We start from the raw sequence: 15,853 nt of genomic DNA, 5'->3' as shown, positions 1-15,853 counted from the left end.
CCACTTCAGTCTTGTCATTGTGATGTCTATGTCACAGTACTTCACATCGTTATTTTCATCGCCGCGTTATCCTGAAATACTGAGGCAATATTTCCAAGCCACAGCCCTCATCCTCAGTGTGTTTGGGGATAATGAGTACATAATTTGGCCTTTGCATCTAAGAAACCAGATGGAAAAGAAGAGGGGGGGAGGGCAAGGCATGTCGAGTCGCCACGCCGATACGTGACCAGGAAAGAAGTGCCGTGGCTGTCCGGGTGCACCAGAGAGAAGAGGTGGAGGATCATCAGCAGAGGAGAGCAGGTGTAGCCCGGCCCCCACACTGCTCGCAGCATCTGTTACTGGGCCACTGAGTTACTACGGTCAGCCTGTGGCTGGCATGTGTGTTTGTGCATGTGCGTGGATGTGTGTGTCGAGAGGAGTGAACTACACGGATGAGTGAACTCTACTTCTCTCGTTACTCTCCCCGTGCCGCCCCCTCCAACTGTTTTAAGTCCAACTCCCTCTGCTGTCTCATTTAATCGTGTGTGTGTGTGTGTGTGTGTGTGTGTGTGTGTGTGTGTGTGTGTGTGTGTGTGTGTGTGTGTGTGTGTGTGTGTGTGTGTGTGTGTATACTCCTGTCAGGTGTCCTATCACCTCTGCCGTTGTCATACTTTTCCTCCTGTCAATCACAGCCAGACTAACCCTGTGCTGTCCTTGACCTCGCACTGACTCACATGCAAATGGCTTCAGTTAGGGCTCATATTCCTAAAACCAAACACACGCTCTGTCCTGGACGCAGAGGAAGTCATGATAATGTAATAATTGTGCGTTACAGTGAAGGAGTGCCGCATAAACACGCTCCTATCGGAAACTCTCAGTGGTTAAACGACGAATGTTGCCGCTGTCCATGGTGCTGAAGCCAGGATCACAAAATCAGTCAGCTGTACGATTGAACGTCCTCGTTGTAGTCGATTAGTTGGTTCAATTAGCAATGCTCAAGCAGACTGCAGTTTTAAATAGCATAGTTGGAAATGAAGAGACGTGGTCATGCACGGCAGCATGTTGGGGTATAATCAGTCTGTTGGAACAAAGCACATCCACATTCGACCCAAGCATTGAGACATAAACCTGCAGGGAAAGAAGCCAGACAAAGCCACGTCTGTAATCCAGCCCAGCTTGAGACAATATAGCAGCTCATCAAGACAATGACCGCGCAACATACACTTTCCCTTACCTCTGTTGAAAGTGAACCCTTCTAGAGTGTTTCCCTTTTGACCAGTCCACAAATCTTGATGTAAAGATATTACTAGTTTTTTTGTTGGGAATTCACAGACTTCTGCTCCAGTTTCCTGAATCACTAAATGATGTCATGGATTTTCTTTAAAAAAAAGATAAGAAGCTACAAATGAAAAACCAATGATGTCTGGTTTAGTAAATGAAGAGTTTCATTTTCTTGTCAGTAAATTGTTAACTACTTTCTTAGTGAAAGCAGTTCTGAAATGTCAGAAAGTCTAAGAAATGTCTTGTTGTGTGAGGCCACACAGTAACTTCTCTGGAGCTGACCGCAGCTGACTGGGAGAAGACAGGGACACCCTGGACAGGTCACCAGTCCAAAACAGGGCAAACACACAAAGACACAGACAACCACACACATAGATTCACATCTATGGTACATTTAAAGGCAGCAGTTTGCCTCAAAGATAAGTTTTCTCTCTGTGGAAGAAGGAAAACTCAGGCACACACAGAGAGAACATTCAAACTCTTTTTTTTGTTTTGAATGATAAATTTGCAAATTTTTGTATGTATTTTGCATTATATTGTGATCGTGTATTGAATTGTACCTCGACTCTGATATATATCAAATGATCAAATATGTTCCGAAGCACAGGTTACAAAAATGATGCAACTCCTCATGTCACACGCTGCTCTTTCCATTACACATAATCTGGATCTCTCTGCTCTCTCAGGATGACTGAGAAGTGATTGAGGAAATATGTGAAATCACACAACTCTGGAGTAATTGCAAACATAATACAGCAAAATAAAACCACACTTAACGGTGGTAATCATCTCGTACACAGAGCAATATGCTTCTAATTGTGATTACATTAGTGATACACAATTTTATTTGAGTGGATGTGCATACAATCGTGACTTACACAGCCTGCAGTGCAATGAAACATTAAACACACACACACACACAGAATCCACCATATGTTAATTATTATGTCTGTGTGCCGGCTTCATGCACAGGGAGCTCAGAGGCTGCCGCAAACATCACGCAGCGTCGCAGCAGTCCCCCCCCCCCCCATACACACGCACACACACACACATGCAAATGCTGACTGCTCGTCTTTTGGTGCACTGGTGTTTACGCTCGCTAACAGCCTGTCTTTATGAGTGCCAATCCGACTGCACAGACGCACCGGGATGCTACTTTGGCTCCCCAAACAACTTCCCCCGTCCCCGTGGGAGAGCTAAGTCCCTCAGTTAGCCGAGTAGCGCCGCGCCATGATTCAAACAACTGTCATCCAGCAGTAATGATGATCCATCCCCGGCCATTACCAGCCCATAGTTTCTCACTTACAAAGCTGATTGTTTGACATGCGAAACATACATCAGCGTAATCTGCCTCCTAACCCCGTTGTTTTAAAAAGAGCTCCAGCAGCAAATTTGCGGTGAGGAAGTAAAGTTTTAAATAAGAAAGATGAGCCGCAGACAAACACGGGAGCTGGAACTGAGTGGAGTTTGGAAAAGGAGACAAAAACAATAAATCAATTCTGTCTTTGATGTTAGCATCATGTGGACAAGATCTGACGGTATACTGTTCAGCCATCAATCCCTAATATATCCACAAGATCAAGCTTAAGACAGCGGCAATTCAAGATCTATCAAAAGTAGTGAATGAAGCTTTTTGTATTATGTGAGAAAAAAAAGCAAAGAAAGCAAATAGGGTGAACTTTCTGAGGCGTCGCAGTTGTTTGCTCGTCTGGCTCCTGAGTAGGATCCCAATGCAGCTGGCAGCAAACCAGCAGATTCATTGACAAGCATTCGAAATGACTTCAGCTGACGGTTCCTTGGAAAACCCACAGAGGGTTGCACTTTTTCTACATTTCCCGAACAGGCTGGGCTATGAAACACCAGAATAAGCAAATGATGCAGTTTTTCTACTGACAATTTTGAATGATGAGTCTCTTCACGTGAATCCAGGCATGGAGAGTTGAAGGATTTATTGCACTGCTGGATTGCCAGGCTGCTCTGAAGACATATCCGGCTCTATATCACTCCTGGGGCACAGAGCGAGTGACTTTGCGTGTCTCAGACTGATGCAGTTGTCATTCCCCATCCAGCGACACTGCTGGTTAAAAAGAAGCAAATGTGCTCGCCTTAAAAAGAAGAGCTGTCAGACTGCGGGTGTAATTACACTATTAACCGGATGACAGCAGGTTTTAAGTATTTGTATGTGTTGTCTTGTTATTTTAAAGGTGAGAAAGACGATTGAGCAACAACAGCGACATAAAACTCCTGAGCAGCACTCCAGAGACATGGAGGCCTTCATATGCACACGATGGTCAGAGCAAATAGCTGTTCAGTACATGCATGGGTAGATCAATAATAATCGTCCATCTGGATCACATGCAGAGACACATATACGGCGAAGAAAACAGTTTGAATGTTTACATTAAAATGATCTCTGCACACAAGTTGTTTGACAAAAACACACCAATTACTGGACAGGCATGCAAATTGCAGCATTTTTGTTTGGACAGTGAACATTATCAAAATGTTCTGAAGCAGAAACACAGAAAATTCACTCTCTGGTGTATCGTTCTCTTGTAAATAGGGCCTAAGTTGTCCTTTCTTATTACTGCCGGATCCCATTCTTTCATTCTTTACATGTGCATCCATAACTGACTTCATCATTCACACATCGAGGTGAAGTCATGTGACTGTCAGAGTCACAGTTTGTTAAGTTACATGATGAGCATCTTCAGAGCTTATTGAACAAAGACAGGAGACAATGGACTATTTGAGGTGACGCCCAAAACACAGATATGATTTATGAATACAGTGAAACTTCTATGTAATATAGAGGTGCATCTAAAAAAAAAAATGTAACACTCTCGGAAAGGTAAGACTTACTTTTATCCTCATCACATTCCTTTTTTAAATACTAGTAATTGTAGCGTCTTGTTAAAAGAGGAAAAAAAACCCATCACGTCTTCTATAAAGTCACTCACTTTTAAATTTCATTGACGTAAAAGTTAAAAAAAATTGAATAAAACAAAAATGTCTAAATATTTCCTGTTTAGGTGTAAAATAAATCTAAAATATACAAAAAAAATCATCACTAAGCATAATAAATTACGGTCGAATCAAATATATCTATTGTATTAATGCTGATAAGTTAAAGGGCATTACAGTTTTTCAATTGAAATACCTGTATTGTTTTAACTCACTGAATGAGACCACACAGTAAATGGTTCAAACTTTCCAAACCTCCTTTTTCTTTGGCATTCAAGACATTTTCTAAGCAATAATTTCCACGTAGGAAATAGGTGGATGTTGACAGCCGCGTTGCACAACTCAACGAGCTCCTTCAGGCTTTGCGTGTAGGAGGAAGGAAGCAATAAAAAAGGTGGGAAAAAAAATAATACAGGAGGTGAGAAAGTAGGACACATGTCAGGCGAGTATTAAGGCCACGGACAGACGGAGGAGAACCAACATCCAGGAGTGTGATGAAGAGAAAACGTGCGAGCTGTCTGAGAACATTCCTGTTGTTGTGTCAATGTGTGTGTGTGTGTGTGTGTGTGTGTGTGTGTGTGTGTGTGTGTGTGTGTGTGTGTGTGTGTGTGTGTGTGTGTGTGTGTGTGTGTGTGTGTGTGTGTGTCGCGGTGTGAGTTTCACCTGTGGGAATGTTTGCAGTGTGTGTGTGTGTGTGTGTGTGTGTGAGATGCTGGCCAGCTGAGGTGCTAATCCCCTCTCAAAATATTGAGCCAGGTTGTCCTGCTTCTCAATGTCACACTGAACGCCACCCATCGCACACTGAAGACCCCCCCCCCCCCCCTCCCCCTAACATGAGAGTCAATGAGACTTTGCTCATCAATTCTGCTGGAGGTTGCTATGGAGACTGAGAACAGTGTGTGCACTTGATAGAGGTGTTCAGGCCCGTTGTGTGTCTTAATATCTTCTCTGGTCCTGTCAGGTCACACTAATGTCTGCTCGTGGGATGGCCACCACACAGCAAAACACACACACATGCACGCACGCACGCACGCACGCACGCACGCACGCACGCACGCACGCACGCAAAGCCCCCTGCTGGAGCTGTGAGCAGGCATTTTTCACATCCACTCGTCCTGAATACCAAAACTGTCAGAGTGTGTGTGTGTGTGTGTGTGTGTGTGTGTGTGTGTGTATGTGTGTGTGTGTGTGTGTTACACAATAACAAACATTTTGATGCGACACAAGCTTTGATTAAGACTAGACCGAGTTAAAGATTAGCATCATGGACAAGCAGGTAATACTTATTGCTGAATTTCCATCAAGTCTACAGGAGATATGTATTTTATTCATGAAGCAGAGGAACATGATGTTTGTGTGCCGGCAGAAGATGCCATCTGAGTGGCGTGCGCGTGCGCAGACAGCTTATTCAAGCATCCACAATCGTGCTCTAGATGAGCAACGTCTGCTTCGATGCACGCTCAGAAAGGGGCTCTGCAAGTTTTATTTTTAGCATCACAGGCAAATGAAGCCCCCCCCCCCACTCCTCCACTCGCTCTCTGCCCTCTCTCTCATCTCTCTCCCACTGTCACTTCTCTCATCTCTCAAAAGCTCTCGGCCTATTTTGTGTGCGCGTGAGCCCACGGTGCCGCTGCTCGCTCGCTCGCGCGCACACGTGCAGCATGGCGCCGGGACGAGAGCTGTGGTGGCCGGGAGTGTCGCGCCCTGGCGCTCTCTGCCCCCGTGGTTACTATCTGAACCAACTCCAGAGCGGTGCTTTCATCTCTACGCTCCTGCCTCCCGCAGTGGAGGGATATAAAAAGCTCATCGGAGGTAGGGGTGACGTATGTAGAGTAAAGTGCGCCAGTTGCCTCGCCAACCGAGGCAAGGTCAAGTGCTCGGTGCCCAGGCGAGGCTTTTCATTACATATTTAACTCGGCCCAATTCCCTGCAGAGACCTCGCTGGAGACTGCCCGCCGCTCCCCCCCCCCACACACACACACACACACCTCCCTCCCCCTGCTTCCCGCAGTGGAGCTCGCCTGTCTGGCTGCAGACAGGTACATTTCCACATTAGCATACGGATGGAGTCGGGCACGTCCCGCGATGTGAGTGATTCCACGGTGGTTAGCGTCTGTGGAGTGCTGGCAGGGGCTGGAGAGGCAGCTGTTAAATAAGGGTGTCAGAGTGAAAAGATCACGTCTCTCAATCAGCCAGATGGAGGAAAAAAAAAAGAAAAAAGATTGAGATTCATCTCCCACAACCTCTATCACTGCTGCTCCCGCTTGATTTTTTTCCTTTGCTGTTGTTTTACTTAAACGCTCACGTCTAAGTTCTACGTGCGTTGGCACAGACATCCAGATGAGGCCCCCTGAGCCAAATAAAGAGAATTTTATTCACCAAGTTTACTAGTTAAATGAAATTCTAGAGTGCATAACTATACTTATGACAATGTTTTGATTCCAGAGATAACTTTTTAGAAAAACTATTCTAAAAATACATCAGGACCAGTTACTGCTGAAGATGTTTGAAGGAGGATTTCGTATGACGAAAACCTCACTTCCTGTCTGGCAGTGTGTTCTGGTTGCACTCTGAAAAGGCCCAAAAGATCTGGCCTCAAACTTAAACTCAGCCAATTCAGAAGGATCTGTGTTTCCATTTCAATATGCCAGGGTGGTGACATAACAAACAGTGCTGGGAGGGCTTATACTGTTTGTTTTACGAAGGATCAAATTAAATCGTTGATGTGCACAACATCAGATACGGCAGTGGCTTCTATGGTGTTCTTCACAATGAATTTAATTTGGATTTGTTGGTTTCTCTCTGTTAAAAGCACATAGAAATGACTGTGTTGTATGTGGTGTTATATAAATAAAGCTGAATTGAATCGAAATAATAAAAAATGTTCAAGAGCAGAGGTTGGGAGATATTTTCTTGTCATTTTGACTTTGAAACTCCACGATAGCTGGACAATTTCAGCCAATATCAGACTATCCTATAGTAGATTTAATCAAAACTTTGTGTAATAATACTCACAAGATTTTCCCTCGATATTGTAATATGCCATAATAACAGACGGCCTTCAATTCTTTTTAACTATCCAATCAACTTTTCAGAGATCCAACAATAGGACGATGGTGCCGATACCTAAAGATAAAACCTTGAGCTTCAGATATTGAATTGCTGCGAGTGAGATGAATGGATGGACGACATGACACTCCAGACAATCAATGATCCATTGACATTCCAGCTGTTAACATTTTTTTTAAATAAATTCTCTTGAGTTTAGATGTCAGTGTTAGTTACAGAACAGATGTTTTGCGCCTCCAAATCAAGGCCCACCAAAGTTGAATCCTCTGCTATGGTTGGAAATAATGATGTCACGTTAAAATGCCAAAGCCAACAGTTCACTGATCAGGTGCTCAACAACAATTCAATACCGGCGGTGTAAGTAAAAGCAGCGTCTTCCTGTATGCATGGGTGCCTTCTGTGCTCATGCTCACCTGTGCTCGGCCTCAGGACTACAACCAACCACGTTCCTCATGAGACGTGACATTTCTGTTTCACGCTGCAAACCTGCTCATAAACACCAGGATATCTGCACACCCAGGGAGTATCTGTGCGAGGACACGGAACAATGAAGCCTTGGGACAGACTTTTAATGTCAGGGTTTTATATTTCACAGATGACGACGGGTAGCAAGCGCTCACCTTTGTGACCATTCTCTCGACACCCCAACCAGGAAATATGGGGCCTTGAAAGGTCTGCGTGTGGACATCATCTCACATATCATTACATTCAGCCAGTTCACATAAATTACAAAAACCCTCTGTGGGTTATCTATTATCTGCCCAGGTGAGGATCTATAAAACTAGAGTAATATTAGTATTAGAGCTACTCTGTCTCTGTTAGGTTTTCAGTTTTACAACTGGTAGAGCTATTTTCTTACATTCTCTGGCATGTGTTGTTATGTCATCAATGAGGCACTTTGATTTGCAAGAAACTTGATAACAGAAAAAAGAAGGATATCTAATTTGAATTGAAATTCAGTAGATCAATCAAGCTCTTTCACTTTTTCTAGTTTGCTTTTGGGGATGCTCCTGTATTATTTGCCTTATGTCTAAATGCACTTTTTAATTTTCTTAATATCTTGTTTTATTTCTATGATTTTAATGTATTTCTTTGCCTTTGTGAAGCATTCTAAATTGCCTTGCGTATGATCGACACAAAACAAATACGCGGGCACAATAATCACTGATTTCAATGTTATTAACACATGGTATCAGAATATAATCAAATGGAGACGAATCCACGTTGTTTCAAAAATGATGAGTAATTCTGTAGGAAGAGCTTTCTTGGCAGATTTCAAGTCCAAAACAATGAAAATCCTGCTTTTGTCAGCAAGATGTTACTCTTGTGAAACGGTACAGGCAAGGCATATTCAAAAAGAGCAGCTTTAAGTCTTAATTAGCGGCAGTGCATTCAAATTAACTCAACTCCAGCTGTAATCATTTATTTGATCAGAGTAATTAAATACCCAGCTAAATTGAAAGCATACGGCGGTAGAAAACTTTGCAACCCTCCAAGTAATTTGTGGTAGGCTGAGGAAACCAAGACCACAACATTAAACTCTTAAAGACCACATTGGTAAACTTTCAAGTGCATCTCGCAAGTGTCTGAGTGGTCTGGTACCCCGATGCTAATGACTGTCTCGCGAACAGAAACACACACACACACACGCACACACACACATCCTGCATCAGGTTTACTTTTCACAGCATTGAAGCTCTTGCATCAGTAATTCTTGCGGTGCCCTTCCAAATCAGCATGTCTGAATTACTGAGGCAGGAACACAAATACAGGCACAAACCATGGCGCGGTGCATCAACACAGCACAAATTGATATGCATGAACGCATGCGGCTACACGTGCTCTCGCTGCGCACCACCCCTAAACACACAAAACGTGCTCTGGCCTATCCGCTTTGGCCTGCATCTCTGCACGACTCGCATCCATCAAAGGGAGGCGCCATCTATCATATAGGATGCATGGGGCGATAGATTACTCACATTTCTCCCAATCATAGCCAAATTGCTCTGGATGGCTCTCATATTTGGGAGATAGCCGCGGCTGTCTCTTTGCATACAAATGACAGAGTCCCCCTCTCAATTTTATTTCTCCTTGACGCAAAGAATGTGACGAGAGTGTCACAGATCGGCTGCTGGGGTAGGAAAACGCGGAGCCGCCATCGCAGCAGTGAGAAGAGAGATGCGACTATATGGGAAAGAAGTGGAATTTCACAAGAGAAGATAAATAAATCCTAACAAATCCACGTCCAGTGACACTACAATGACACTCAATGAACTAAACACTATGCTAATGGCGCTTTTGAAAATAGGGCAAAAAAAAAAAAAAAAAAGGACATGGAAGAGCTGCTCACACTTCTGGCTCACTCTTTCATCTTTGTAAAACTTTTTGTTCTCAGTAATCCACTCATTCAGATGCCATCTGTGAGGGATTATTTCCATTCATCTGAAACTCGGTTTGTTAGGCCCCAAACTGGCATGAAACAGCAGCACAGACTGGAGACTCAGTATGATTTAGTTGTGCCACAGGACGTTGCTCTTCGGGCCCATTTGGTGGCAATTAGTAACTGTCACATGGATTAGAGAACTAAAAGATTTCATAATAAACCCACCGACTCGCATACATAATTATTAGTTTGGTCTCATTTGCTTTAGAGCTGATTCAAGGGGGGGGGGGTGGGGGGGTAATACTTTTATGGGTAAAATCTAGACTACAGATTGCCTAAGCTGTACTATTGAAGTGAGCCCAGGTGTAGTGATGTAGACAATGAAGTGCACTATAGAAATGAGGCTTAAAGTCAAGTAATAGAGGTTATTTGGAAAGGTGTTCTTTAGTAGTTAACAGTAGGGTGTACCGTGCATGTGAGCAATAGGGTTTACTATGAATTAAACACTAAGGTATCTAATGGAAGTAAAATATGCATTATAAAAGTGTGCACTCAGACATATTAAAGTAAACTCTAAGGTATACTAAACATGTGAGCCCTAAGCTGTACAATAGTGAATACTAGGGTTTACTTTATTTGTTTTATATTTTATTTATACTTTATTGGGTGTATGGCATGGTGGTCTAATACAGACGAGGACAATAATGTATACAAATACAGGAACATATGTACGTCTGTAATACTTGTGGACGTTAAAGTCTCCAGCAACAATAGCTGCTAAGTCGTGCTCTAGAAACGATACAGTATTAAGTTTATTTGTAATAATGGAGCAACCAGTATTTCCCACATTGAGGGACAAGGATATAACCACAAAGTCAGAAAAGTAGATGAACAAGCGGCTTGTTTTGCCAGGTTAGTCATGCTTAGAAGTAAACACACTTTACATTTCTCGCACAGAGCAAGAAGAAACTGGTCGAATGCTCGTATAAAAGATCATTTGCTGTTTTCTACTCTGATTTTCCAACTAAAACTGTTTTCATTTTATAAATAATCCAGGGTTCCCATGTGTTTTAGCAATAAAAGTGGAGAGAAAGGTGTAGAATCTTTATGAAAGCCCCCCCAAACACCAAGGATAAGAATTAAAGCACCGGTATCGTGCTTCATAGATCTCTTCTACTAGTTGCATTGTGTTATCCAATTGTGCAGAAATGCTGAAGAACTCAATAAAGATGCATTGAAAAGCAAACACTTTAGGTAATTATATGCAAATGAAAATCTGTCACCATTGTAAATGCTATGTAAGCGCTGCAAAAAAAAGAAAAAAGAAAAAGAGAAACAACGACACGATATTGTTCTTTAAGGGAGAAACAAAACCAATCAAAAACAGGCAGCCTATTTTCAAACTGCTTGAAGGAGCCCACTCTCTCTTCTACTAATGAAATATCTAATGCACTTAGTTTCCTTTAGTTAGCACCTGCCTCCTTAGAGGCATGTTCCTCCTCTCCAAGCTAAATTACTTAGTCTCAATGGAGTGAGACAGAGTGCGGTGAGTAACGAAGAGGGGAAGTCGAGTGTATTTTCAGACAACGGATGATGAGATCTGGAGAAAGAAAATGGTAAGCAATGCAACCTTCCGCCGAACATTAAAGCCATGTTAACCACTTTTTTTTAATGATGTCATTAAGCTGCTAGTAACAGCTCAAACGTGCATCATAACCAGGCCTTGTGCAAGTAAAACACTCTGTAAAGATGTTTTTTTTTTTTTTTTTTTTTTTTTTTTAACAATCCTTGCTTTTTGTGGAACAGATAATAAAGCTGCAAAATAGACATCAAGAGGTTGGAGGCACTGGAGAGAGGGCTGCAGTTAAAATGAGAAATTGTGAGGCGCATTTCTGCGTTAGTAAAAATGCCAGATCTGAACCTAATTTCCATTCCTGTTGCCATTTTTATTTTTTTTTGCATTCTCTCCTGTAAAGGGCTTTCTGTGAGTGTTAAGAGGGATATAATAAATAACAGCGTGACAGTTGGAAGAAAGGTGGTGTGAGACAATTTGTCTATTTAAAGGTCTCATGTTGCAAACAAGGAGCTGCATTTAGCTGGAAACCTCTGAAAACATGCTTCTTGCTTCCATCTTCATTTTGTGGATAATGTCAGAGGCACAACTTGTATACGACACTGCAAAAACGATGTTACTAGTATTGCATGTCGCAATCAAACAATCGTTAAATTTGTCAACGTTTCAATGGTTTGATTTGAACAATCTCCTGTTTCGGTCCTTGGTTTAATTTTTTGAGTTTTACCATCATGGAACGGTCAAAAAATTGGCTCAGGACCTCCACCAAGGAGTGTTGGTAAACTCCCAAAACGCCTGAACATTTACAATAAAGGGACCAATTCATTTGATGTCTTCTAAAAAAATAATAGCTGTTGTCAGCTAGTGTCAGCAAAAGATGGCAGATATACCAGTTAGTTCTGCTTTCAAGAAAACAAAACATACACGGCTAAAGGTGATTGACTCCATACTGTCTATCACTGGTCCCAAACGGTGTCAAACTGCCCTGTTTTCACAGAGACGGGACTTGAAGAGTATTTAAAAAAAAAAAAAAAAAGGTTCCACCTCGGAAGCCATTTTTAAAAAGCTGCATTTTCAGTGGCCCCGAGCACCGTTCAAATCAGGGATTTCTAAAGGGATTTTTGCTGATTTTCCCATGCGGTGCTACAAGGAGGAAAATTGGCAAAACCTTTGCAGTACGCAACGGTCATCTATTCATATTACATTACAGTCACAAAGAAAGCTAGTTCCTGACATAATTCCAGGATGAAGATCAAGAACCCGGCTGTGAAACTAGTGTTTGTTGTAATATGTACATTCATTCATTCATTTTCTTCCGCTTATCCGTTTCCGGGTCGCGGGGGTGACAGTCTGAGCACTGTCACCCAGATCACAATGCACCGATTAAGAACCTTCCTGCAGGTGGTGAGCCCACAGGAAGGTGACGCCCGGCGTGGGACACGAACCCACTACCCCTGAGATTGAGAGTCTCATGCTCTACCAACTGAGCTAGCAATATGTACAATACAGTATTTTTATGTGATATTATTCTTATTCTTATTATTGAGCATTTGCAGGATTATTACAAAAAACTTCTGTTAAAAAAGAAAGAATAATTCTCACTGAACATACCGAACCTAGTGAGCAGTAAACGTAAAAGCACATAGTATCGCCTTTGCTTTGTGCATACAGATGCACTCTGCTGCCATTTATCTGTACATTTCACTTTGCTTTTCCTTTTAGTCCTAGTTGGAAAAGATAAAGAGAAAAAAAACAACAACCTCCCAACAAAAGCTTTTTTTCTCTTTAAATTGTCGCTTCAATAGTGCAATTACACAGAAAGAAAATGCTTCAATTACACCTTAATCAAGACAGACGGCTGTTTCCAGTGGAGTGGTTTGCATTGTGCTAGTTTATAGAAAACCTGAACGCACAATGCAAGTGAAACTATTACACAGTATGAGTGTTTCGTGAGAAATAATCAACAACAGAAATCCATAAGAAAGTGAGCCTTCATGATTTACACCACTGCCAAATGCAATTAGAATGGAATATGTTGTGGATGACTTCCACCATCAGCATGATAAAATCGAGAGACTCCAGATCACTCACCGAGCACGCCCAGGCGGTAGTTCATCGTCACCACGATCACGTTGCCGTAGGCCGCGAGGACGCTGGCGTCAAACATGTTTCCTGTGCCTTCCATGTAGGAGCCTCCGTGAATGAATAGCATCACGGGCTTCTTCCTGCGGTCACGGATATCTAAACACACACACAACGTGGACAAAAGAAGAAAAGTCAATAACTGTATTTACGCTGCACATATTCTCTTTCATCACACATTGTGTTAGGCCATAATATATTGAGGGGTGGGGGGGGGGGACGACGACGTTAAATTGCTCTGCAGGATCAAAACACAGCGCCTGCCTGTGCGTCTTCCCCTGCAGCTGAATGTCAGCTCTTAAAAATGAGCTTGAGGTAATTTAGATTTCAGGCAACGATTCCAGCAACCGGCAATAACAAGAGTCACCGCTGCAAGAATCTAATCAAACGTTTCCTGGCGCTTAAAGCAATAGAACTTGCTGGATAGTTCTCCATAATGGAGCTAACCTGTAGATCATTGGGGGCTTTCTTTCCCATTGAGGCCCAGATTAACTAACGCTGATGCAAGTCTGAAAAAAGGCTGTGGTGATACCAACTGATAGCACGTGGCTATTTCATCAATCAGAGCTGAACATTAAAGGCAGACATGGGTAGTTAGATATATCTGAGGACCTTAACCCCACCACTCCCCCACCCCCCAGCAGCAGAAAAGATATTTCCTCCTGCGAAGACGAGATGTTTTTCTGCATGTTGAAACACACTGAAAGCGACTGTTCTCCACGAGCACAATTTACTGAAGGTTAAAAGGCAACAGTGTGACAGGAGGAGGTCTGAGAGGAGTACAGCGGATGTCTGTGTTCTCCTTTCCAAAGAGAGCATTCTGTGTGCAATCGACAGATAATACAAGGCCACTGGCTCTTAATACATCATGTCTGCATTGAATTTCCATAAATTTCTCATTTTATTTTGTACCTTAGATCTAGGAACTCCCACTAATGCAAATTGCCACTCGCCCTGAGCTGCGGGGACAGCTACATCAACCTATTTCTAGGTCAGTTCCCCTGTGGGGGGATCTCAAGAAAAAACACAGTTTTCTTGGATGTTATCATTTCGCACTGGCACAAATTGTTAGCGGGTTCCTGCCTTGAGGTAAGAAATAGAAAGATATTGGGGAAAGTTCCAGATAAAAATGTCATCTTCCAACAGCAGAAAACTACAGTTAATTCGAGGTTTTCACTTTTAAAGTGTTGCTATCTTCTTCGATTAACTAAAGGTGAACCACACAAAGTCCGGGAATCGGACTGAAGACTTTAGGGAACTATTCACCAGACTGCATGTTTTAACATGACTAAAGAATCAATTATGACTTGGAATTTGTCGCTTTACTGGTACTCATTCCAATTCTTTATCTGAAGAAACCTCTACATCTACTTTATTCCCACGCACCAAAAAATTTCAAATAATTAAACATTCCCCCGTGTGTATAATAAAATTATTTTAACATAAAAATGATCTCATTATATTTCTACAAATCAGTGTAATGGGTTCAATGACTCATCTTGTACTATAGGAACTTCCTACCCCCGCAGCCAATATGAATCGGTAACCGTTTGAGCAATTACTTTAAAGTAGGTTTATTGCTGAATCTGCAATATTTTAAGTAATTTCAATCATATCGAGAAAACAAGTTTTCCGTATCAAAGCATTGTTCCAGGAAATATTTATTATGACATTGTTGCAGGGCATCTGAACAATAAGTCAAAATATTTGCTCATTCAAAGTCGCCTAAACATGCCGTTAAAGACCTTGTAAATTGGAGGGCGTGTGCTCATCCTGATGCGAAAGTCTGACGTTTCTCTCGAAAAATTTGAACGCGGCGTGTCACAGTGAGCCCTCAATGTTGTCCACGACAGTTTTCAATAAAGGCGGGATCCTGCCGCTCTGCGTGTGCGCAGGCGGGACGGTCCCCGATGGGCTCTCGTTGGCCTTTGAACCAGTCCCCCAGCTGACTCCGAGCAACGACGTTCCAGCCTGCCAGGAGCCCACGATAGCATATGGCACACAAGACTTAGAACTGTGGCACTGTGACAGCCCCTGTTGGCTCCTGTGAGTGTGTGTGTGTGCGTGTCTGTGCGTGTGTTTGCAGGCCTGGGGATATGAGAGAGCAGTAGTGCAGAACAACCACATAAATAACCACTACAGCATCTGCTATGGAAAGGAAGAGAGACGGAGGGTGTTTGGCACCCGTTGAAACCTGCTCATATATTATATATGTATAAATGTAGCATGTGAAATACCTGCTGAAACATGCATCAAATGCTTAACACTGAAGACGCAGCCTAAAAACGCCATTGCTACACTGGGGCAGCGCACGCAAATATACACGCAAACACACAGAGCCATGGCGCTTAAACCAGTGCATCAGTCAGGCACACACTCGCGTAGGGGAGGGAGAAATTTACAGGCAGCTGCAATGGAGGGTCGCCATGGCAACTGCTTCACATCGACTCGTTTCCGCCTCT

General features: G+C 42.7%; 1 protein-coding gene across 3 annotated transcripts in view; it reads right to left on the bottom strand.

The window, feature by feature from the left end:
* nlgn2a (neuroligin 2a) overlaps window positions 1–15,853 on the bottom strand; it is a gene marked incomplete at both ends in the record, with an annotated part of 134,343 nt that overhangs the window by 56,558 nt on the left and 61,932 nt on the right. For 2 of the 3 annotated variants that reach the window (XM_080486485.1, XM_080486484.1), the window contains one exon: window positions 13,341–13,490. In XM_080486485.1, the coding sequence (XP_080342611.1) occupies window positions 13,341–13,490 (150 nt within the window). The remainder of the gene's footprint in view (window positions 1–13,340; window positions 13,491–15,853) is intronic. The other variant, XM_080486486.1, reaches the window with a different exon arrangement.

Source organism: Lipophrys pholis, assembly GCF_963383615.2.
Source record: "Lipophrys pholis genome assembly, chromosome: 18".
Classification (NCBI taxonomy): domain Eukaryota; kingdom Metazoa; phylum Chordata; class Actinopteri; order Blenniiformes; family Blenniidae; genus Lipophrys; species Lipophrys pholis.
The sequence above is the reverse complement of the archived record's forward strand: the minus strand, read 5'-3'. Positions and strand labels throughout refer to the sequence as shown.